Source organism: Schistocerca piceifrons, chromosome 4 (genome assembly GCF_021461385.2).
Source record: "Schistocerca piceifrons isolate TAMUIC-IGC-003096 chromosome 4, iqSchPice1.1, whole genome shotgun sequence".
Classification (NCBI taxonomy): domain Eukaryota; kingdom Metazoa; phylum Arthropoda; class Insecta; order Orthoptera; family Acrididae; genus Schistocerca; species Schistocerca piceifrons.
Window position 1 is genome coordinate 248,000,209 of NC_060141.1, and position 24,454 is coordinate 248,024,662.

Sequence of the window (24,454 nt, forward strand, 5' to 3'; positions counted from 1 at the left end):
ATGGGATGACACTACTGTACACAGAGAAGTAAATTGCAGGAAGACCTGAAGAAAATGAACTCTTGGTTCAGTATGAACAGGTGTAGCGTGTCGTGCACAAAAAGGCAGTAATACTAATTATTGAAAGATTACACGACTGATGAACATGCAGACTGTCACATCCATTCATCTTCTGACACTATACGTATGGAGAAATTTAAAGTGGAACGACCACATAACTCCAAACGCAAGAGGGGCATGTGCCAGACTGAGAATCATTGGAAGTATTCTCAAATGTTGTAGTCCACCGACGAACGGCATAGCTTATCAAATCCCCATTTGACCGATATGTGAATACTGTTGCCGGCCGGAGTGGCCGAGCGGTTCTAGGCGTATTTATTGTACACGTCCTGCCTCGGGCATGGATGTGTGTGTGTCCTTAGGTTAGTTAGGTTTAAGTAGTTCTAAGTTCTAGGGGACTGATGACCTCAGAAGTTAAGTCCCATAGTGTTCAGAGCCTTTTTTTTTGTGAATACTGTTCGTTAATCTTGGGTCCGTACCACATTTGATAGAGGAAACAGAGTAGATCCAAAGCAGAGCAGCGCGTATCGTATAGGTTCGTTTAGCAAGCGGGAACGCATCACAGAGATGCTCGGCCAACTACAGTGGAGACGCTACAAGAGATTCCGAGTGCATACGTTCTTATAAGAGACAATCAGTGTACTATCTACGTGTATCTCGGAAAAAGATCATGAACATAAAATTAGCTCACATGGATACTTGCCATGAATCGTTCTTTCTGTGCACCATTCGCTTTTAGAGCAGAGAAGGGGGGAAGTAAGATACACAAACTATCCCCCGTCACACACCATAAGGCGATTTGCTGCATTACGTGTGGATGTAGACACCTCAGATATGACAAAAATTACCTTCTGATATCGGGTCGCTCCAACAATTTGGGTAGCCTTTACCGCCTAACCCATGGAGTTGAAGCTCTTAAGCTTCCGTGATGAAAACGAGTCCTTGTCAGTGACGTTAGGTGTCGTCTACCGCATGTCCAATCCGTAAATCACGATCTTATCCGGGGCGGGGGGGGGGGGGGGGAGGGATTCTTCTACTAGTTCCGGCGGTGGACATGGAATGTCTTTATTGTACAGACTGTAGTTGACAGATGTTGTTCGTCCCGTAGCAGCGCCCCTCAAAGTAGAAGACGCAGTATATGAGACCGACGCTAGAGTACGGACTTCCATGGTCAGTGCTCATTGTTTCAATAAGGAGGTCGCCCTGCAGCGCGCTTTCTGAGGACTAAGAGTCACAGGCGGAGCGCTTTGTGAGTGACAGGTTGTCGAAAAAGCCGTAGATGTAAAAACGCGACATTCGAGAGTTTAAATTGACAATCTGACCCGAGTAATGAGAGACGCCGTTAAGCTGTCGCTGTGACGCTTCACGTGAACTGTGTTATTGGTGCCAAGGCTAATTGTGGATGGCGCGGCACATTTTCAGTGGTAACTTGTAAACAATGTTCGACGTTTGCTTACTCAGCACTTTGACAATGGAAGCCTTATTTATTTACATGTCCTTGTAAGTCAGTACTTCTTTTATCCTCCTGCTTCAACGCTGGACTAAGCGGCTTAGCGATTTTAAGTGGTTCTTACTGATATAATAAATCAAGCAGGAAGACTCAGCGAATCGGTCAAATTCCCCAACAGTTCTTCTGTTTTATTAAGTGCAACTTCTTTTATCGTGTAGAGACAACCGTGTTTACTATACCTACCAAAATAATTTATATTTCCGGACACAGTCGTCTTAAAAGTGCATCACAGTAGACTTATCCTCGCTGAAGATCATGTGTTGTCATATATGTATAACACCGGTAAGATAGAGATGTAAGAGTAAATGTGACCACGTCCGCGAATAAAAAAAAAGTATTTTAATCATTTTCTTTTCAAAGTTATAAGCTACCACCAGAATTATATGTTTCATCGGTTAGCTGAAACACACCAGTAACGACCTATACATTGCCAGAAATTGCTCACATACTGCTTTAAACGTAAGAGACACAATAAATACATCGGGCAAAGCATCCGATATAAAGCAACTTGTTTCATTACAATAAAAATATGATCAGACATAGATAAAAGCAAATTTACAAGCCTATCACGATACTGTAGGCGGAAATAACTCCATTCTGTCGAAACAAAAACCATTCAGCGAGGTATACCGGGACTAAGTCAGAAGAAACGAGACATTTGTGCGCCGGCCGAAGTGGCCGCGCGGTTCTGGCGCTGCAGTCTGGAACCGCGAGACTGCTACGGTCGCAGGTTCGAATCCTGCCTCGGGCATGGATGTGTGTGATATCGTTAGGTTAGTTAGGTTTAACTAGTTCTAAGTTCTAGGGGACTAATGACCTCAGCAGTTGAGTCCCATAGTGCTCAGAGCCATTTCAACCATTTTTTGAGACATTTGTGTACAGAGTAGTACTGGCTGCAAAGCAGTGTAGAAACAAAATAGACTTCGTGCTGAACATGTAACGGTCATTGCAGCGATTACCTGACCCTACAGCTCCACAAAGCGACCGTTGAATGCCCTGCTCTTTATTCTCTCATGGAACAGAAGTAAGATACCGACAACAGCGTACTAGTATTTAGGTCTTGTTGACAACCTGGAACCATGGCTTCGTGTGGTCTGTGCCAGCTTCGAGTCCTAACCTCAGCTCTTACCAACTGAAATCGGGACTCATCTCACCAAGCCAGTCGTCTAGGGTCCTATCGATATCGTCACGAGACCGGGAGAGGCGTTGCAGGCGATGACGCGCTGCTAGCAAACCAACTTGCATCGGTCGTCTGCTGCCATAGCCCATCAACAGCAAATTTCGCCGCACTGTCCTAACTGATACGTTCGTCGTACGTCCCACATTGACTTCTGGGGTTATTTCACGCAGTGTTGCTTGTCTGTTAGCACTGACAGCTCTATGCAAACGCCGCTGCGTTAAGTGAAGGCCGTCGGGCGCCGCTTTGTCCGTGGTGACAGGTAATGCCAAAAATTTGGTATTCTCGGCAGACTCTTGACATTGTGGATCTCGAAATATTGAATTCCCTAACGATTTCCGAAATGGAATGTCTCGTGCGTCAAACTCGAACTACCATTCCGTATTCAAAGTCTGATAATCCCCGCTGTGCGGCCGTAATCACGTCGTAAACCGTTTCAGATAAATCACCTGAGCACAAACGACAACTCCGTCAATGCACTGTCCTTTTATATCTTGTGCACGCCATACCATCGCCATCTGTGTGTGTACATATCACTGTCCTATGACTTTTGACACCTCCGTTTATTTTCCTCTGTACGTATACTAAACTCCCTTATCTTACTAGCCGGCCGAAGTGGCCGTGCGGTTAAAGGCGCTGCAGTCTGGAACCGCAAGACCGCTACGGTCGCAGGTTCGAATCCTGCCTCGGGCATGGATGTTTGTGATGTCCTTAGGTTAGTTAGGTTTAACTAGTTCTAAGTTCTAGGGGACTAATGACATCAGCAGTTGAGTCCCACAGTGCTCAGAGCCATTTGAACCATTTGAACCAGCCTTATCTTACTCTCATGGTCCCAGCGCGCGATATACGATGGTGGCAACAGAATTGTACGTAGTTTTCCTCGTATATAAGATTTGTAAGGCTACCGACGGGAATGACATTGTCTTTCTACCAAGGATTCCCTTTTAATTTCCACGTATATTACTGTCTCTCCTTCATATTCGCTGTGAGGTCCTGTTATGATCCTACCAGTGCGTCTCTGAACTTGTTCGATGTCTGCTTCCATCACTACTTTACAGTGGCCCCTAATTTGGAACAACACTCTAGAACTTGTAGTAATAGCGTATTCCCGGCTATTTCCTTTGCAGATGCACTGCACTTTCCTAGAAAGCAGGCGAAACATTTTGGACTGACGATTTGTTTTCTTTATTCTCGTTCTATCTCCCTCACCTCATATGGACGAGGGATGGGCTGCAGCGATACAATTGGTCAGCTGTGCAGCCAAACGATAACAGAATACGTAAATCCCTTCAGAATTGGAAAAGTCAATTTAAATCAATTGCCATCTTGTGTTTAAGGTCCAAAGTTGCTGCCCTCTTGCAGTAAGTATTGTACGCTGCCTGCAGGCAGCCGCCGCTACGTTCCACTCTCCACAGCGATGGAAATCGCTTTTAAGTCTCTTTCTCCTACAATAATTAAGTAAAAAAAATATGAAACTCGCATAGTGTGCAGGTATGTATGGTATCGAAGCGTGTCAAAATATATTCTTTCCCTTTCCAGATTTACGGATTTTTTTACCACGGTATATCTCGAAAACTATTGAACTCACTAAAAAAATGTCTTTTTATTTGATTCACAAACTACCTAGTTCGGCAACAGATCTTACCAAAGTTTTGTATCGCTTGTCGGTTGTTACGTGTAAGCTGCGGAAAGCAGTGTTTACTACTTTTTATTTTGGCAACATAAATTTCACAACAAGTATACGGTTTAAAGCTGCTACAAAAGTTACACAGAAATTCTGAAATTCACGTATGATATAGACCTGGCAGAACAATTTCTCCAAGCATTTCAAAATTCTGCTCTTAATTTTCTTGGGACGACCTTAAGTTTTTGTATTGTTCAGCAGAAGTGACATCACAGTGGGAATCGGCAATGCTAGTACATTTGCCACTGATGTACTGCTGTCGGTAGCAGTCCCGCTCGTTCCGCAATCAAATTTCAACTAATTTAAGTAGGACTACTGAAGTACGAAATATTTACAGGTGTTTTACGGAAAATGAGATTATCTTCGGGTAGAAAACGTCACTGTTGGCTTCATTCCTCATTTTCAAATGTAAAAATACCACCTAGAAACTTGAAAGATCTTAAAAACGAGTTACGATTGTTTTCTGAAAATTGGAATGACTTGGACTGGGAAAAGGCAGGCGAGGAAAGGGCAGATGCACTGTAGGGTTGTAGGGTGAGGGTGTAAATAACGAGATAGCTGTGTAGAAGGGGGCGAGGGTGGCGGAGGGATCTGATCAGAAAGAGAAATTGTGTAGGCAACTGTCACTATAGTACAGAGAAGAAAAGAAAAGGTTAAATAAGGTGGAGAGGGGAGGAGAGACAGGAAAGTCTCGAATTTGGTTGTGATAAGAGGAGAGGCGTTAGAGCTAATAGCGCGGATCAGTATGTTGGTGTAGATTTTGTTGTCTGGGATACAGAGTCCGTTGAAGTTCCGTTGTCAGAGGAGAATTGGTTTCCTTTTTATTTTTTGTTAACATTTCGACGATGGGGGATCATGCTGGCAGTGGCCAAGTCGCATGAAGCAAAGAAAATCTTTGTTTGGAACAAAAACGACAATCCGAATATCAATGCATTGTTGATTTGCGTATTCTTCAAATTTGTAGAGATTACGGAGATAGGAGTTACTGTTATAATGTTCTAGGTGAGAGGTTTGAACGCGGAAGAGATTGGAGAGGAAGTCGTGTAAAAAAGGATATGAGTTTTGGGAAGGATCAGTAATGCAGGATGTGGGGTAGGCTATGCTTGATAGGATTGGTAGACTCCAGGAATGATTTCCTGATCTGAGAGGGGAAGGCGGTATAAAGTACCGGTGGAACGGTGGGCCTTAATTTCTCAAGGATGCGGTGTTGATGCCTGCTGTAACTTGGTAACGGCCCCACAGATTATCAACAGCTCGAGCGCAGACTCTTGATGTGGTAACCGTTGTACTGGCCGCCTCGCTCTCAGTTCGACATCCTGAAACGTGCGTGGGTGGGCCACTAGGCGGACGACGTGCGTGTCACGCCTCGAGACGTCACACTGATCGTCGGCTTTCGGTCACGCCCAGCAATAGCACGGCGGCGAAAGCGGCCGAGGTCTCTAGCCGCTAATTATAAATCCGCGGACGGGACGGGAAGGGGAAGCGTTGGCAGGACTGGCGGCCGCGGGTTTTCCCCACGGGCAGCCTACGTGTTGCTACGTGTGGCCACCAGATGGCTCCAACGTCGTTATGCAGCCGATGCCCTGTGTGCAGCTGGCGGGTTTCGTGAAGTTTCAAGTTTGTCTTCATTCAACGTGCTGGATACAGATTAAGTAATGTTTAGTTTCAAACTGGAGCATATTTAACAACTCATATTTAAAATTTCTGCCTTTTTCCAAGACATGATACTTCTTTATACATACGATGTCGAAACATATAACTTGTTTACATGAATTTCAAATGTAGTTTTCAATAAAGCTCTTTCCCCACCACCGTCCTCGTTAGACATATTAACACTCCAACATCGAGCCGGACAGGCAGGTCTGTCTGCCGGATAGCAGCTCCACTTCTATGGAACAGTTTTTGCTCCATATAAAGTGAACACACTACCTTACATGAGACGTGACTGGGGTGTCATGTTGCGAACTGAGTCTCAAAATTTTGTTCTAATGCGGATGAAATGATTTGGTGTGAAATGGAGAAGAAGAAAAAGTATTGGTATGATCAAGTAGTGATTTAGATCCTTTATTTGAAACGAAGCACATTCCATCTTTATTAGATGCAAAGACTTACGTAAAGGCTATTTCTTTTGCTGAATTAGCAAAACGTTACTGTTTGGCAACTGCTCTATAATGTGCTAAGCTGGATAATTTGTCAAAGTCTACACCCATTCGCTCTTTTAGGGCCAAGCATCTATTACACAATTACCAGATGGAGACAAAACATCCACTAATTCTGTGGACACTAATAGGTACGTGCCTTCATTCATTCGGAGACTCTTAACCATCAAGAGTCTCAGAAATATTGTAGTGGACACACTTTTCAGACTTCCCGCGCCGCGAGGGGTAGCCGCGCAGTCTAGCGCCTTGTCACGGTTCGCGCGGCTCCCCCCGTCGGGGGTTCGAGTCCTTCCTCGGGCATAGGTGTGTCTGTGTTGTCCTTAGCGTAAGTTAGTTTAAGTTCTATTAAATAGTGTGTAAGCCTAGGTAGGGACCGATGACCTCAGCAATTTGGTCCCATAGGAACTTACCACAATTTTCCTTTTTTTCCAGACTTCCCGCTCCAGCCAGCCCTGTAATAAAAATTAAATATATTTTTATTCCATTTTTGAATTATGGCATTCACTTTTTATTTCTGCAGCCCTTTCCTGAAATTACAAAAACGTCCGCAAAAAGATCGAGTACCTAGGAACAAACATTCTATTGCAGTTTAAAAGTGTTCCAGTCGCGAAAATTTTGTCAGTTCTTTATTTACTAGTCTGTTACATTATTAAAACATACCAATGAGTAAATGAAATGAAATTATAAATATTATCAAACAATAGTTGCAAGTTAAAAATCTATTGAAACGGAAGCTATTTAAAACTAACATGATTTCCCATTTTCAAGACAGGGAGAGTTGTTACGACATTAGCTCAGTCCATTAGTAAAAGTCATATGTTCTATGGCAGAAGACGTTCTTCCGTTCCACGGCACAAATTGGTGCTCTTCTGACGAAGTGTGGCTTCACCATTCTCCGGTTATACAACTAGTTTTAAAAATAAATAGAATTTTACTCACTATGAAAATCCGTAACTTGGGAACTAAAAGTATCTTCCAAACAGCTAAATGTATTGTACAACACATAAATGTGTAGAACTAAAATACTGAGAAATGCTGCCCCAAGTCTCATAAGAACAGAAACTGCTTTTGGCGGTCTCTGGTACGCATTCCTTCATATGAGTCTTAAACCGGTCACTAGACTGACACACTGATCACAAAACATCATGTCTACATTTTCATTAGGTAGATATTCCACAAGCCACCGTACTGTGCCTGGCGTGTTCCTAGGTGCACTATCCTCGAAATTATACCCATCTTCCCTACTACAATGTTCCACTAAGCACTTTATTCTAATATGTACGGTACATAACCTGGGCGGGTAGTATAATAAAAATTTCACGCACATTAATTGTCATAGATAAAATTTTTAAACATCTTTTTTTTTAACAGTTTCCTTTTGTTCCTTACAACTTCGCTTACGTCCATGAGGAAATCGTACTCTTCCTTTATTCAAACACTACCATACTACTGAGCGTCACTCCACCATGCTGATCAACTCAGTACAGCTGATTTACAAAAAAATGGTTCAAATGGCTCTGAGCACTACGCGACTTAACTTCTGAGGTCACCAGTCGCCCAGAACTTAAAACTAATTAAACCTAACCAACTTGAGGACATCACACACATCCATGCCCGAGGCAGGATTCGAACCTGCGACCGGAACGGTCGCTCGGCTCCAGACTGTAGCGTCTAGAACCGCACGGCCACTCCGGCCGGCTGCTGATTTACATGCTGCATTCGTGTGAAACAACTGATACTCGGAAAATCGATACTCAATCAGTCTAGGGAACTCGCTTCAGATCTGTAAACACGACAGAGATAATTACTTTCCGCTACTCATTTTTCGTCTCCAATAATCAGAATCACACGCAAACGTACTGACAGAAACAGCTGCCTTGTTGCCCAAATGAAATATAGAATCAAATGCGTCGGTTCTTAATTGCAAAAACAGGCACACTTGATGTTTGTCGATTTCAACGCCATGTACCACAAATGGCAAACAATAGTTTGAGTAAACAGTGCGTATTTTTTTATGTAGAATCCGAATATGCAACAAAAATGGGGGTTTTCTCGTTTGAAATTGCGAAGTTGATCCCACCCAAGCAGTAGGGGTTGTTAGGAGGTGGCCAGTTGTAACACAGGCAGCTGTCACCTTTACTAATATTAACTTTTCACCTGAAATATTTTTTTTCCTTAGATGCATCGTTTCCGAGACATCTTTTCATCTCGTCTAATTCTAATTTATTGTTCCGTCTCAGTTGCACATTTTTAATAAATTACATGTTTCGATCACTCTGGATCATCTTCAGATCCAATTAGTACTTGATATGTGGTTCTGAGTAGACAAGACTGGTTGCTAAGGCGACTGCTTCGATCTAAAGATGATCGACAGGGACAGGAACATGTAACCTAATTAAAAATTTGCAACTGAGACGAAACAATAAATGAGGATTAATTGTCTTTACAGTTGCTGAATCTCTCAAGACGATCATATCGATTATAATGACCCTGGCTGTCCACTGATCTTGTTCGTTTCCGTGTTTCCAACTTCTGCTTCACGCCGTACCGCCAGTTTCTTGCATTCACACAGTTGCTACTACGCAGAGACTTCAAAAAGTAGTTTACACATATCTTCCCGCGCTAATACCATTGTGCAACGAGAGTGGCTCATTATCAGAAGAGAGTACATGTTTCGGGTTTCCAACAGACACATTTCTGCTGCGGTACAGATAACAGGTGCAACAGTGTGGGAGTAAAATGGTGCGGTAACTGGGACTGTGCTAGGAGAAACTTCTAAATCACAACCATATTTACCGTGAAATTCTTGTGATAATGTGGACTAAATGCAATGTCACGTTCGCCGTAGTGAAATAATACCGACAGTCTGACCATGGCAGCACAGACGTGAGTGATGCTAATCGGGAAGTCCAGATTTTGCACCAGGCTGAAGGAACATCTGGAGGGAAACAGATTTTTCAGCGATGTAGAAGTTCACAGAGCGGTTATCTTACTGGCTCTGTGGCGAAGGAGTGAGTTTATACTACCGAGGAACTGAACAACTAATAGAACATTCCGGCTGTTGTTTGCAGAGACTTGGTAACTATGTTGAAAAATAATGTTGTGTATCTGTGAAGCTTTGAAGTGAAGTGCAGTGTTCAATAAAAGTTTCTTGGCCTGCCATAATAATGTATAGATTACTTTTTGATGTCTCCGCGCCTGAAGCTGTGTTTTGGACTGCGCTAAATTCTTCTCAATAGCACATACCACGAGTTTCTGTGTATTCGATTTACATCACGTTTTTCACTCCGCTCTGTGGCAGGTCTCACCATTTAGGTCCATTGTTTCAGCTTCGTACGACCCTTTGTCACGTCAGGGTGACGTCCATCAGCCTTCAGGTCACTGTGCCAGGTGTTGCGTCGACCGCTGGAGTTGTGTCCATTGACCTCCATCGTGTAGCGTATCTTTTGCTGCTGCATCATAATCTGTGTCCAAGATATCATTTACGGTTTTCCCTAATTTTTTTTCCACCTTCGTAGATGCTCGATAGTGGGAGGTGCAGAGAGTGAGAGAACGCAGAACTTGTGCTAGATATCCGAAATTAGACGACGACTGTCGTAAGTGATTCCAGTTGTCGTTGGTCACTTCACGCCTGTATTGATCTCACACTGGCTGTCGACGCTGGTCAAGGACCCGACAACTGGGCTTTAGATCTGCGCAGTCCATCCTTGCGGACTGTTGTAAGTCAGTCGTCTGGTTCTCACTAATTAAATTCTGTACATATCTTGAAGAAAACCAGGTGACATTATTTTGCATCAAGCTACTCTTACAAATCGTGCATTCGTCTACCTCAATGTCTTCTTTCTCTCGTTTCTTTTGTCATGAAGTTATGACTATTTGTCATATGTTAGGTGCTTCAGGAGGCACAGGTTCAGCGTGCTCTTGTTTTTCTAGACGCCACTGAATTACGTGGTCTGTGATGAAGTCCAGCACCAACGTGCGATTCTCAGTTCGGGATGGCCGGACTTATTCGGTTAGACTGTTTGAAGGAAAACAGAAAAACAATAAATGACAGGGTTGGCACTTCGGCACAGAAATGATCAGTTCAAAATCAGAAACATAATGTCTCTCTCCGATGGAGCCAGGCGTTCTTCACAGTGCTGCCCGCTGTGGCCGAGCGGTTCTAGGCGCTTCAGTCCGGAACCGCGCTGCTGCTACGGTCGCAGGTTCGAATCCTGCCTCGCGCATGGATGTGTGTGATGTTCTTAGGTTAGTTAGGTTTAAGTAGTTCTAAGTTCTAGGGGACTGATGGCCTCAGGTGTTAAGTCCCATAGTGGTTCGAACCATTTGAACCATTCTTCACAGTTTACATTTCATTCCTTATGCACATTTTTATAATAGGTCTTATGTCTAATATGTAATTCAACAATTAAGAATAGTTGTTACATAAGCTGTGAAAACAGAGATGGTCGGTTGAATGATTTAGGGGAGGGGACCAAACAGCAAGGTCATCGGTCCCATCGGATTAGGGAAGGATTGGGAAGAAAGTCGGCCGTACCGTGCCAAAGGAACCATCCCAGCATTTGCCTGAAGCGATTTAGGGAAATCATGGAAATACTTAAATCAGGATGGCCGGAAGCGGGTTTCAATCGTCGTCCGTCCCGAAAACAGAGAGCTTATATTTGTAGGTTAAAAGTAGAACAACAAAGATAAATTAGAGGCAGCTATATTTAGATAGTGAGCCGTCGCAGCAGTGCACTTGAGGTTATGGGAAGGAAGACAAACAGAAATATGGTACAACAAAATTGATTAAGAGAGGGGCAAAATTTGAGTGACCGAATGAGAAACGAAAATAGAAATAAACCGTAACTGGGAGAAGAGTTAATTTTTATGGATTAGATTAGATTATTTTAGACGTACTATCCGTCCTGTAGATCCACAGTGAGGTGATTTTCCAGGATGCAATACATGTCAGAAACCAAGAACACAGTAAATATTTACAAAGAAAAACGAATATGCTAATTGAGCTGCCATAAGACCCAGAAGAAATGTTTCTCATGGATATGAAAAAATGCATATTTCCAATTAAAAGATAATACCAAACTTGTCGCAAAACATGTAAATGTTAAATACACTAAGGTATGTATCATGAAAATTCTTAGGATATTGTATCCATACATCATTTAATAGAAAAATCATTTTACAATAGTTATTTGCAGTGATCACATTGCTGTACTGAATTTACACAAAGTCAGACTGAACGTAATAGTCGTATTTTTTAATATTATTAGTAACACACAAACATCAATCGGGTCTATCTCTGACAAACCCTTCAGGCTCGTATCATACTGAACTTCATTAGCAGCAAACTTTCCACTGCTGCTGACGATTTATTGAAAATATGTGATCCAGAATAATGGACACGTCTCTGGGCCTAAGAATGTCACTTTAAATCTTTGTGAAGATTATTCTTAGGTGTAGTATTGATTCCATGAAGTTGGCTGTTACTTTGAAAAGAGATATATTTCTAATAACCAACTGCGGTAAGGAATATTGGGAAGCAGTAGTTAGTGCCTCTAGTTCCATAAACAGGTCTCTGCAGGATGCTGTTGAGTTCACACCACAAAGAATCTTATTACTTATTTTGTGCTCGAAACTTTTAGCTCAGCTCGATGAGTTCCCAAAAAAAATAGTACCATGAGAAATTGTGTAACTCAAGTATGCCTAGTAAGCTAACTTATTTACTTTTATGTCACCTATGTCTGACAACAGCTGCTTTGGAAATAGAGGTTTCAAAAAAATGGCTCTGAGCACTATGGGACTCAACTGCTGAGGTCATTAGTCCCCTAGAACTTAGAACTAGTTAAACCTAACTAACCTAAGGACATCACAAACATCCATGCCCGAGGCAGGATTCGAACCTGCGACCGTAGTGGTCTTGCGGTTCCAGACTGCAGCGCCCTTAACCGCACGGCCACTTCGGCCGGCAAAATAGAGGTTTGTTTAGGTGCTTCGGCAGTTCTGTGGTATGATACACATAGTTGAATTCATCATCAAGCGATAATCCCAAGAATTTCTCTTAAATTCTTTATCTCCTTGTCTTCATCTTTTAGCCATATACTGGCGAAAAATCTCTTACAATTTCTAAACTGCATATAGTGTGATTTTCCGAAGATTAGTGACAAAGAATTGGCTAATAGATGTCTATGAAGAATTCATTTACTGCTCTTTCTAAGACTGAACTTGATTTTCTATTTATTGTAACGTATGTATCATCTGCAAACAAAACGTACTTGCCATCTGATGATGTTGCAGATGAAAGTCCATTGATATACACAGGAAAAAGTATGGGCTCTAAGATGAAGTCTTGTAGTACACTACATATAATTCTTTCCCAATTGGATGATGCCTGATAGCTTAATAAACTTTTCTTTCCCAGTGACACCCTTTGATTCCTGTCGCAGATATACGATGTGAAATATTCCAGGGCGTTTCCTGTTACACTGTAATATTCTAATTTAAATAAATGAATATTCTGATTTACACAGTCAAATTCCTCTGACAGATCACAAAATATACCAGTAGCCTCTTTTTCTCTAATGAATTAAGCACATTCTCGCTGTATGTGTAGATAGGCTTCTCAATACCGAAACCATTTAGAATTCCAAACAGTGATTGTTTGTTGTCATATTGTTAAGAAGGCGGGTGTATATTACCTTTCCTAAAATTTTCGAGACTGCTGGCAAGAGAGAAAATGGGTAGAAATTTGACAGCACTTCTTTGTCTCTTTTCTCAAATAAAGATTTAATTTCAGTGTATTGCAACCATCCAGGAAATGGAAAAGTTATAAGATTTACGAAATGAAATGCTTCATTTTTGTCTCGAACGCAATGACGTATTTAATTATGCGTAGGGTGGAGGACATTTTGTTCCAAGTGCGGAAAGCAGCAACAGAGGGGTTTGCGAACTTTTTTGTTTAAAAGATGGGCGCAGCTTGGAAGTAAATAAATCTAGTCATGTTGGCGCTATTGTGGCCACTTGTTAACGAATTTCTTGTTGCTTTTCGTCTCTCTATATTCGTTCGATGTCTGTTTAATGATTTTCTTGACGTTTCTCCAGTGCAAGAGGCTGGCGGTGTCAAAGATTCAAGGTTGATTGTTGGCGATGGGTTGGAGTCGACCCCGTGGCCGGAAGTTATAGTATCTGTTGCGCAAACGGCTGAGGTTCTTTCCTTGGTCGTTAGTAGTCCTGGTAAAACATAAAAATCATTAAAAATCGTTGGTCGTAGTCATGCAACTTTTCAGGGTGCAGCCATCCTAAATGGGCATATAAACCAATGGAATGGTAAAACAGACGAATGTTGCATATATAACGCACGCAAGTGTTCATAGCAGGTTCTAACCGTCTACGGTTTTCACCACCTCTGCCTTGGTGGATTAAAGGGCAATAGTAGTTATTTGGCCAAATGAGTGATTGCACAAGATTACGTTTCACATCCTGTGAAAATATGTTCCGTTACTTTCGAGGTACATAGGGGGAAGTAGGTCTTTCTGCAGCTAGCGATAGTATTTTCTGCCTATCTAATGTGCTCACCCAAAGTTATAAGCAAGTCTTTCGCCGTTTCTGGTACCTTCTTTTGTGTGTAGTGAACTACAGAAGTAACATTAACCGAGGCTCTAAAAATTTTCTCATGTAGCCACTCTTATGGCATTCCTTTAGAATATTTTGCTTATGTATACATAATAATCGTTTTAAAAGCTCAGCCAGTGATATATTATCTTGGAATAATAACTCACAGTAGCTCTTCACTAAAAAATTTGCTTACACGATTTATTTAATCACTCTAATAACTGTCACAAACTTTTTAATCGTCGTTCTCCTCTCGTCATTCTTCCTGTCAACGGTTATGATCAAAGGCTACAAAAACTGTAAACATTTCACAAGCTTGTCCTCCGCCACGTATTATCACAGATGTTTCCGCAATATGTTACGACACAGATTTTACGAGTTTCTTCGACTCTGTACTGAAAACAGGAAAATCGTGGGGGCCGCCCACTGCCGGACTTGAATCCCCTCCTGTTTTGTCAGGACACAGACCGAGGACCTGGGTTACGTCATTAGATGCAATAAAACAGTATTCAAGATCATTCCATTTATTACTCAGAATACAAGACGTTGTCGTATCTTCTGCAACTGCTGGTAGCTACGTAAGCCGGAGAGGAGTCCGCTGAATCCAATAGCGGACTCAGGGCTGTCGAGAAAGCTGCATCAGCCCGGTAGAAGTTAATGACACCCTGGTGCGACAGTTTGCCGCCCGCTAGCGAGGCAGTCACACCGCGTCGGTAGCTCTGATTGGAGATAATGGTGCCCGCGACGTGTATGTTTGATTCACCCACCGTCTCGGCTAGTACTCAATCCCTCCCTGGTCACTGCCCGAGTTGTACCATCAGGTGGACCTCGATGACGGATGCCGTGATGTCGTGCTGAACCTGTCCCGATGGTATGGTAGGTGCCGGCAGACTTGTGACGCTTTAGTTTTAGGGCAGCTTCTGCCCTGGACCAGAGCCTTGTTGGCAAACCCCTGGACTGTGGACTTCAGTACCGGAGGCTGGACTTTATTGTCCGTGGCTACGGGTCGCTGATCTCGTAAGGCAGCAAATGTGAGACCGACACCAGAACAATCTCACACACAACATGTTACCATATTATAACAAGAGAATCGGGTGCGAACGACATAAGCGCCATCAAGCCTACTGATCGAGAGTCCTCATCTCGTGAACGTAGAGTATGTAAGTCGTCGAGGAGAGCCTCCACTCTACAACGTCATTCGTAATGACCGAATCGGTTATGCTCTTGTCGAGTAGTCAGTGGTCTTCAGTTCCGCTAAATTTAGTTAAAGACTTTGTTACAGTGTCTTTACTGCTTAGTCAGACCCCTACTAGACGTTTTTGCGCTCTACCTAGTGTCTCTTACACAACATTAAGGGAGTAACGAAGGAAGTCCGGTCTGCGCTTTTCTAACAGTTTCTTGCTGAGTTCGCTCGCAGTCTCAAAAGTATCGAGGTTGCTGTCTTCCTGACCGAGTAACGGTGTTGAAATGTTTACGCTTCCCAGCTGGTGGCTGTTGATACTTCCAAGTGACTGAGTAACGCGGCTGCACGAACTTTACTCTCCTGTTTCCTTACTAATTTGTCGTGTAACAACTTGCTTGGTTGCATTCTCTCGTTCATTTCCAAGAAAAAGATCGTACATATGTGATGAAGAATTTAAAATCAACAAAGGCAACGTAGGTCACTTAACGTGAAACCGTAATAATTCACAGCTCACACATTCATTCACTCATAAACAGACAGAAACAGCCACTGCAGACCACTTTTCTGAAGTACAGAAACTACAAATCCCAATCTACTCACACAGGCTGACAGTTGTGGGGAATACGCTATTGGTTATCAAAATAGCGACACCTTGAAAACGGCAAGAAACGAACGTCAAATTGTCATAAAATGCACTGCTTTCTTGGATATGCAAACGATTAAGGTTTCGGCTCATCCACACAAACTACGTTCACTGTGGATACCTGCTGATATCGTGTCGGACCTCCTTTTGCCTGTCGTAGTGTAGCAACTCTACGTGCCATGGACTCCACAAGTCGCTGGAAGTCCCCTGCAGAAATGTTGAACCATTCCGCCTCTATAGCTGCCTACATCTGCGAAAATGTTTTGTGCACTGACTGACATCTCGACTATGTCCCATACATCTGGTGATCTGGTGGCCAGATCATTCGCTCAAAACAATCATGAACACTTGTGGCCTGCTGACATGGGAAATTGTCATCCATAAAAATACTATCGTTGTTTGGGAACATGAAGTCCATGAATGATTGCAGATGGTCTCCGAGCAGCCGAACGTAACCATTTCCAATCAATGACCGTTTCAGTTGGACCAGAAGATTTAGTCCATTCCATGTAAACAGTCCACCACCAGCTAGCAGTATCTTGTCGACAACGTGGATCCACGGCTTCTGTGCCGCACTCGAACCCTATTATCAACTCTTACCAACTGAAATCGGTACTCTTCTTATCGACCACGGTTTTTCAGTCTAGGTTACAACCGATATGGCCACGATCCCACGATGGGTGATGTAAACGATGTCATGCTTTAGCAAAGGCTCAAGCGTCGGTCGTTTGTGCCATAGCCCATTAACGCCAAATTTGGCCGCACTGTCCTAACTGACACGTTCGTCGTACGTGCCATACTGATTCCTGGGGTTATTTCACCACTGCTGCTTGTCTGTTATCACTGACAACGCCGCTGCTCTCGATCGTTAAGTGAAGGCCGTCGGCCACTGTGTTGTCCGTGGTGAGAGTTAATGCCCAAAACACGGTATTGTCAGCGCGCCCTTGGCACTGTGAATCTCGTAATACTGAATTGCCCAACGATTTCCAAAGTGCAATGTCCCATGTGTGCAGTCCAACTACCATACCGTGTTCAAAATCTATTAATTCCCGTCGTGTGGCTATAATCATATCGGAAACTTTTTAACTTGAATCACATGAGTACAACTGACAGCTCCTCCAGTGAACTGCTCTTTTCTATCGTAGATACGCGATATTAGGACCATCTGTGTGAGTGCACATCGCTATCCCAGGTCTTTTGTCACCTCAATGGATGAATAACGTCATATACAATTTTGTATAAAAGGAAAGATTATGTAATGAGTCTCTTACTCAGAAACTGAATTTCGAATCATATTTGTGTGTGAGAAGATCTTGTTACGCTACGTGTAAGAAGGAGAAATGTCTACAAGCGCATGTCCGAATTCGACAGTTTATCGTTCCACAATATTGCTGCTTGCACTGGCCGGCATCCCATGAATGACTCGCGAGTGTGAGGTCGATGGGTTCAGGAGAGCCGTACTCAACGTCATGCAGAATCTCAACGGTCCAATACGACTAGCGTCCGAGAAGACACACATATTGTTCACTTAGCCAAGCGGGATCGTCTCTCAACTTAGTACAGCTGCATAAATACCTAGTATGAGACAGCAGATAAAAACGGCAATTGGCCGGGATAGGTGAAAGAGCAGTCACACACACTGAGGAAAAAATTGGGTTGTTTGTAGCAGGAAGTGTAGTCACGCAAAAAGTGCTATGACGTTTGAAGAGCAACGCACTGTCAGCAAGGCAACCGTTGTCGCGATCTGCCTTGACGCGGCAGTAGAGACAGGTGCGACAACAGTGGCACCAGACGCCAACACTGGACACAGCAGGGCCACCACGTCATCGTGTCTCCATTGGATACAGCACCATGACGGACATATCCGTGTGCTGAGATTCCGAGGAGAACGGACGTTGCCACATTATCTTCGCCATCGTCAGACAGACCGAACACCTAGTGCTGTGGTATGGGGATCACTGGATACACAACGCTTTTACGTCTGGTTTGCATAGCCGGTAATTTGGACAAGATCAACCACATTTCTGACGTGTTAAGGCCTGTGGCTATGACCTATGTTCAAGGTGAGCATGACATTGCCTTTAGAAAATATAGCGCAAGACCGTAATTGCCCGTGACTCCTTTCTCGATACAGATGTTCTCAGGTCTCTCACCCGTTGGAGTCCGCCCCCGGCAGCTGAGTGGTCAGCGCGACAGACTGTCCATCGTAAGGGCCTGGGTTCGATTCCCGGCTGAGTCGGAGATTTTCTCCGCTCAGGGGCTGGCTGCTGTGTTGTCCTAATCATCATCATTTCACCCCCCTCGACGCGCAAGTCGCCGAAGTGGCGTCAAACCGAAAGACTTGCACCAGGCGGGCGGTCTACCCGACGGGAGGCCCTCGTCACACGCCATTATTTATTACCCGTTGGAAACATCTGGTCACAGGGTGCCGAGAGACAAGCAACTATTGTTGAAGGACCTCTGACATAGTGTTGAAACAGCATGGAATGATGTAGCCGTATCTATCATCCATAATCAGTCTGGCTCGATATCCAACTGGGTTAGAGTAGCTGTTGCTGGGAAAAGTTGTAGCCTTTTATATCCCGAAATCCTTTACAGATTTAATCAAGCATTCTTCCTACTATATTGTGTAAGCACATTAAGTAAAATTTCTTTATCTACTATCCTCCTTGATGTTTCAGTATAAATGAGTGGGAGGACAGATTCTTCTATTGCATGAAAAAGCAGAAACTTTGACAATATCGACTGCTCTTTCACCTACCCCGCCCAGTTGCCGTTCTTATCTGCTGTCTCATTCTAGCTATTTATGCAGCTGTACTAAGTTGAGAGACCACTAGCAGCTTTTTCCTAAAACTACTAAAGCTGAAAATGGGTGCTGAATGAACATTACTGTTTATGGGAATTTACATCACAGATCTGGCTCTAAAAATGGCTCTAATCACTATGGGACTTAACATCTGAGGTCATCAGTCCCCTAGACGTAGAACTGCTTAAACCTAACCAACTTAAGGACATCACTCATCCATCCCCGAGGCAGGATTCGAACCTGCGACCGTAGCAGCAGAGCGGCTCCGGACTGAAGCGCCTAGAACCGCTTGGCCACAGCGGCCGGCCTCACAGATCTGAATATTGAAATGAATTATAGATGAAGTGAGTAATAAGGTACTATTTTATTTTTGTTTTCCAATACTTGAGGATTTGCATAACAGGTCCGATCCCTCCCATCAACCTGTTATCAAATTTTGCATCGGAATATAGCACACCATTAAGAAGCCTAGCCAGAGTTTATAAGGACATTTTCTAGTACTGTGTATTCACAATTCATCCTAAATGTTCTCTAGTTATTAAACAAAAATGCCTCTAAGGTGTAAATATAATGGTATATAAATGTAATATTTACAAGATACCAGAGAGGTTCCTGCACAATGTTTGCTTACAAATTTAACACACTGTTCTAATTGGAAGGATCTGTAGAACAATATATTTGTTTATTTTTATGCTAACTCAGTAGCGCAAGAAGGTTATGCTACAGAACAATGTTGAACGTTCATGACGTGGGGAATGCACAATCATAACTAACAGTGATCATATAAGTGGAACCCAGCACTATAGTCGTACTGCTGTAATGACTGGCATTGCTAGTCATGCTACTGGTCCATTTAGAATACATTAGGTATGATACGTTCTGTAGCCTCTTAGTGACGAGATGCGTGAGCATGTGGAACATACAGGATGTTTCAAAAAGAATGACCTGATTTCAATATTCCAAACTTGTTGACAAAAACATACTACTTGCATGGGATGAATTAAAATACCGACAAAATCTTAAGGTTTTAGCTATGCTGTTCAAATGCTATATGTGCCAACAAGCAGCAGCACTAACAAGACCTAGACGGTAGCTGAGCTTTTCATAAACTTTACACAATGGATCTGCTTTTACAGAAGTTACGGCAGCTGTTATTCTGTTCTTCACTTCTTCTATGTCACGAGGTAAGAGGGAGCTGAATACACTTTCCTTCACATATCCCCACAACAAAATATCGCTTGGAGTCACGCGTGGTGATCTTGGAGGCCGAGAATGTAGCCAGTGTCTCGGGGTGCTGTGGGCCCTATCCAGCATTGAGGCAGATTGTCCTTGAGAAAGTGACGTGCGTTGATGTGCCAGTGCGGTGGAGACCCAACCTGTTGGAAAAGGAAGTCAACGGGGTCCTCCTGAAGTTGTGGAAAAAGCCAATTGTACAGCATTTGAAGACAACTCACTCCAGTCTCTGTGCTTTCCTCAAAAAAGAATGGACCGCAGACTTTTTCACAAGGGCACAAAAAAGGTTCGCTTTAAGTTAGTCTCTTTCGTGGTCAGTAATGTTATGAGGGTTCTGGAGTCCCTATATGTGCACGTTATGTCGGTTTGCCTTACAGCTAACATGAATTGTTGCTTCATCACTGAAAATTAACCTTGGTAAAAATATACCATCTACCACGTCCTCTAGCCGAACATTGCTGAAACCAGCCCGTTTCCTTTTATCAATAACCGTAAGAGCTTGTAATAATTGTAGCCCATATGGTTTATAGACCAAACGACGCCGTAACACTCGCCAGACAGTCTATGAGCCATTGCCAGTCCTCTGCTTGAGCGATGAGTAGACTTTCGGAGACTCCGTTCAAACGTATGCCGAACTCTTCCCACCCTGTCATCGGAAATGCGAGGTCAATCTGGACTCTCACCTTTGCGTAAGAATCCTGTCTCTTCAAATTGGCGATACCAACGACGAATGTTTTTGAGTGTAGACAGATCAATGCCAAAAAGCCGACGAAAAGCACGCTGGATGGAAATCCCCGACTCACTCTTTGCAAACTGTAGCACACCAAACACCTTCTGTTGAGAGCCTTCTTACTCTTGACTGGAAACTGAGAAAACCCATTGATTGACATCTAACGCCGGCCGATGTGGCCGAACGACGATTTTTTGAAAAAGATCACACTCATTCAAACAACCAACATTTCCTGGCCCGCACGTCCCATGTTTCGTAATTATTGCCTTCCACAATTAGGTCATTCTTTTGTGAACTCCCTGTACATACTGAAAACAGATTGAGCTTACAGCCGGTGCTGTTGTGACAGTTTTCTGAATTTAAATAAAAAAGTGTTTTCCGGCCTGAGTGTTGTATAGTTCTACTGACATGTGACTTGTCTCTTTTCAGACACCGTGGAGCAAGAGTGGCAGTTCAAGTTATGGAGTAGGGGCCAACAGTGGGGCGACCAAAGATACCGGCCAGGTAAGGCAGCGTAGTCTGTGTTTATTGCAGGATGGTCTTACCCTTGCAGTACAGTGTGGTTGCATACTCTTTACGAACAAAAGCAATATCCCAAACCTTTACGAATAAATATTATATCCACGGGAGAGTGTGTCAAACTAAGCAGAGAAAAGCGGGGTAAGATCGATGAGCTAAGGCTACAAGACCCTTTAGAGCTAAACTGTTGAACTTATAAATTGTCAGATTTAGAAAAACTATTCATTATTTAATTGGGCACAATATATTAGTCCTTAAAACTAATAGCTTCAGTACTTTTTAGTGAGAGGTCACTTCATAGGAAAAGTCAAATGACTTCATGTTAATCCACTAGTGGAGTAGGAGTGGGCACTCGTAAATACTTTATGGCAATATAGAGAAATAAGATATTCAGTGGAAAAGCGGCAGAATTGTTTACTGTAATATGATTTAACTAATAATATTATTCACAAATTTCACATGTAAAGTAACAATCCACATCATCTGCTCCGCTACAGCTTTTCTGAAACCAGTGAAGACATTTTTCGCGTTGAATCCAGTCTCCTTCTGAATTTGAAAATACGTCTTCAGAATACAAGCAACTGACGTCTAAACTGTTTTTATCGTCTTCATCCACAGAATCATTGTCAAAGGATTGGCTGGGTAATGCCCGGTCTTGACCCCACTCAGTGTGTCTGGTCATACCCCAAGAGCAGACGTTATAAAAACGAAACAAAAGCACACTATTGCTCAACCAAATCCCCGTTGTTTGCTAGTGCATAAATACTTACTAATCATATAATACTCCTGACTAAACATAACTTTTATAACTGTAATGACTATTAAATAATCGCAGTTTAAAAATAAACGAACATGTCATGGTTCAAATGGTTCAAATGGCTCTGAGCACTATGGGACTCAACATCTTAGGTCATAAGTCCGCTAGAACTTAGGACTACTTAAACCTAACTAACCTAAGGACATCACACACACCCATGCCCGAGGCAGGATTCGAACCTGCGACCGTAGAACATGTCATATTCTTGACTAAACAAAGTTTTTATAAGTGAAGTGGCCATTAAATAATCTCAGTTGAAAATCATAAGAACATCACTCAATGGATACCGTAAAACAAACGTACCTTCACAGACGGGGTGAACTGAAGAGCAACAACAACCTAATATGGTCGCTCTTTCTTCTTGAGCTTTTCTTTTTTCTTTCTGTGCCAAGATTTTCATCTCACAGTAGCATTTGCAACCGATATGCTCAATCATCTGCTGTACGTATCCCAAACTCTTTCTTTCTGTGCATATTTTGCCCTCTACAGCTCCCTGTGCCACCATACTGAGGTCTTAACGAATGTCCTATCATCCTGTCCCTTCTTCTTGTCAGTGTTTTCTATATATTTCTTTCCTCGCCGGTTCTGCGGAGAACTTCCTCATTTCTTATCTTATCAGCCCACATATTTTTCGACGTTCTTCTGTAGTACGAAATCTTAAATACTTGTATTCTCTTCTGTTTCAGTTTTCCCACAGTCCATGTCTAACTGCCATACAGTTCTGTGCTCCAGACGTACATTCTCGGAAATTACTTCTTCAAATTAAGGTTTATGTTTGACGCTGGTAGACTTCTCCTGGCCAGGAATGCCAGTGCTAGGCTGCTTTTTTATGTCCTCCTTGCTCTGTCCATCATGGTTTATTTTGGTGCCTAGGCAGTAGAATTCCTTAACTTCATCAACTTCGTGATAACCAGTTAAGATGTTAAGTTTCCCGCTGGTCTCATTTCCCCTTCTTCTCATTACTTTCGTCTTTCTTGGATTTACTGGAAACTGGAGATTGGTGGTAAGTTCCTATGGGACCAAACTGCTGAGGTCATCGGTTCCTAGGCTTACACACTTGTAAACTAAGGACAAGACACATACCCATGCCCGAGGGAGGACTCGAACCTCCGACGGGGGGAGCCGCGCGAACCGTGACAAGGTGCCTGAGACCGCGCGGCTAACCCGCACGGCCCCGATTTGCTCTAAATCCATATTCTGCACTCATTAAACTGATCATTCTCTTCAGAAGATCCTGTAGTTCTTCCTCACCTTCACCGAGGACAGTAATGTCATCAGCGAATCCTCTCAACTTGAATTTTAATCCCGCTCTTTAACCTTTCTTTTATTTCCACATTGCTCCTTCGACGTATAGACTGAACAGCAGTGGCGAAAGACTACGTCCCTATGTTACACCATTTTTACTTCGTACACTTCGTTCTTGGTCTTTTACTCTTATTGTTACCTCTTGGTTTTTTGTACGTTTTGTATATGTTCTCAGGATTTCGAAAAGCTTGTGCCATTTTACATTGTCGAACGCTGTTTTCAGATCGACTAAGCCTATGAACTTGCCTTCATTAGTGGAGCGTAATTCTGTGTCTCTCCACCAAAGGCCATAAATAATGACATCAGAAACACGGTACCCAGTTTCACCCGATTACCTGCTCTTATCCCACTTTCCTCTACTTTGTTCACACCAACAACTGCTGGTCACATTGCACGGATTACAAGAAACACTGAATTTTGTCGCTGTGTCTGAAATGTCCTTGTTCTACAATGAAAACAAGAACTCGGATGCAACCACCCAGTTGCCCTACTTACTTGAGTTTCATACAGAGTTCTTCCTTCATGCTTTCCCATAGAAAAATATGCACCATGGGCTCATCAAAGACGATTTTATGCTGTTTTCAAGATGGCACCACTAATGTCGATGTAGAAACATGGACAATTTACAAGCCCGTTCCTCATTGGCAATTTGTGTGTCGTGCTACACCTGTGACATCGTTCAGAAGATGAAACGAACAACTTAAAGAAAGAGATACGACAGGACGCGTTGGTGGAGGGGTGCAACTTAAAAAGCACCTACCTGACTCATCGAGTGGCTGTTTCATTCGGAGGCCGCAGAAATCAGTTTGGTGGTGCGGGGTATTTAATCACCACTTGCAGTTACCAGCGTCAACACTGACGGAAATTTTATGGAAACATCTGCAGTTCACCCCACACAAACTGTATCCAATACAGCGTGAAGGGCAAATCGTTTAGTGAGGATATCGTAGCCATTAATGGAAAGGATTAGCGTTTCCAGAAACGAATTGTTGAGACTGAGCAAATGTTGCACCGGCCGCT

General features: G+C 43.0%; 1 protein-coding gene across 1 annotated transcript in view; it reads left to right on the top strand.

Moving 5' to 3' along the window:
- LOC124795763 (dentin sialophosphoprotein-like) overlaps positions 1–24,454 on the top strand; it is a 221,516-nt gene that overhangs the window by 127,113 nt on the left and 69,949 nt on the right. The window contains exon 2 of the mRNA XM_047259846.1: positions 21,223–21,297. Coding sequence (XP_047115802.1) covers positions 21,223–21,297 — 75 coding nt within the window. The remainder of the gene's footprint in view (positions 1–21,222; positions 21,298–24,454) is intronic.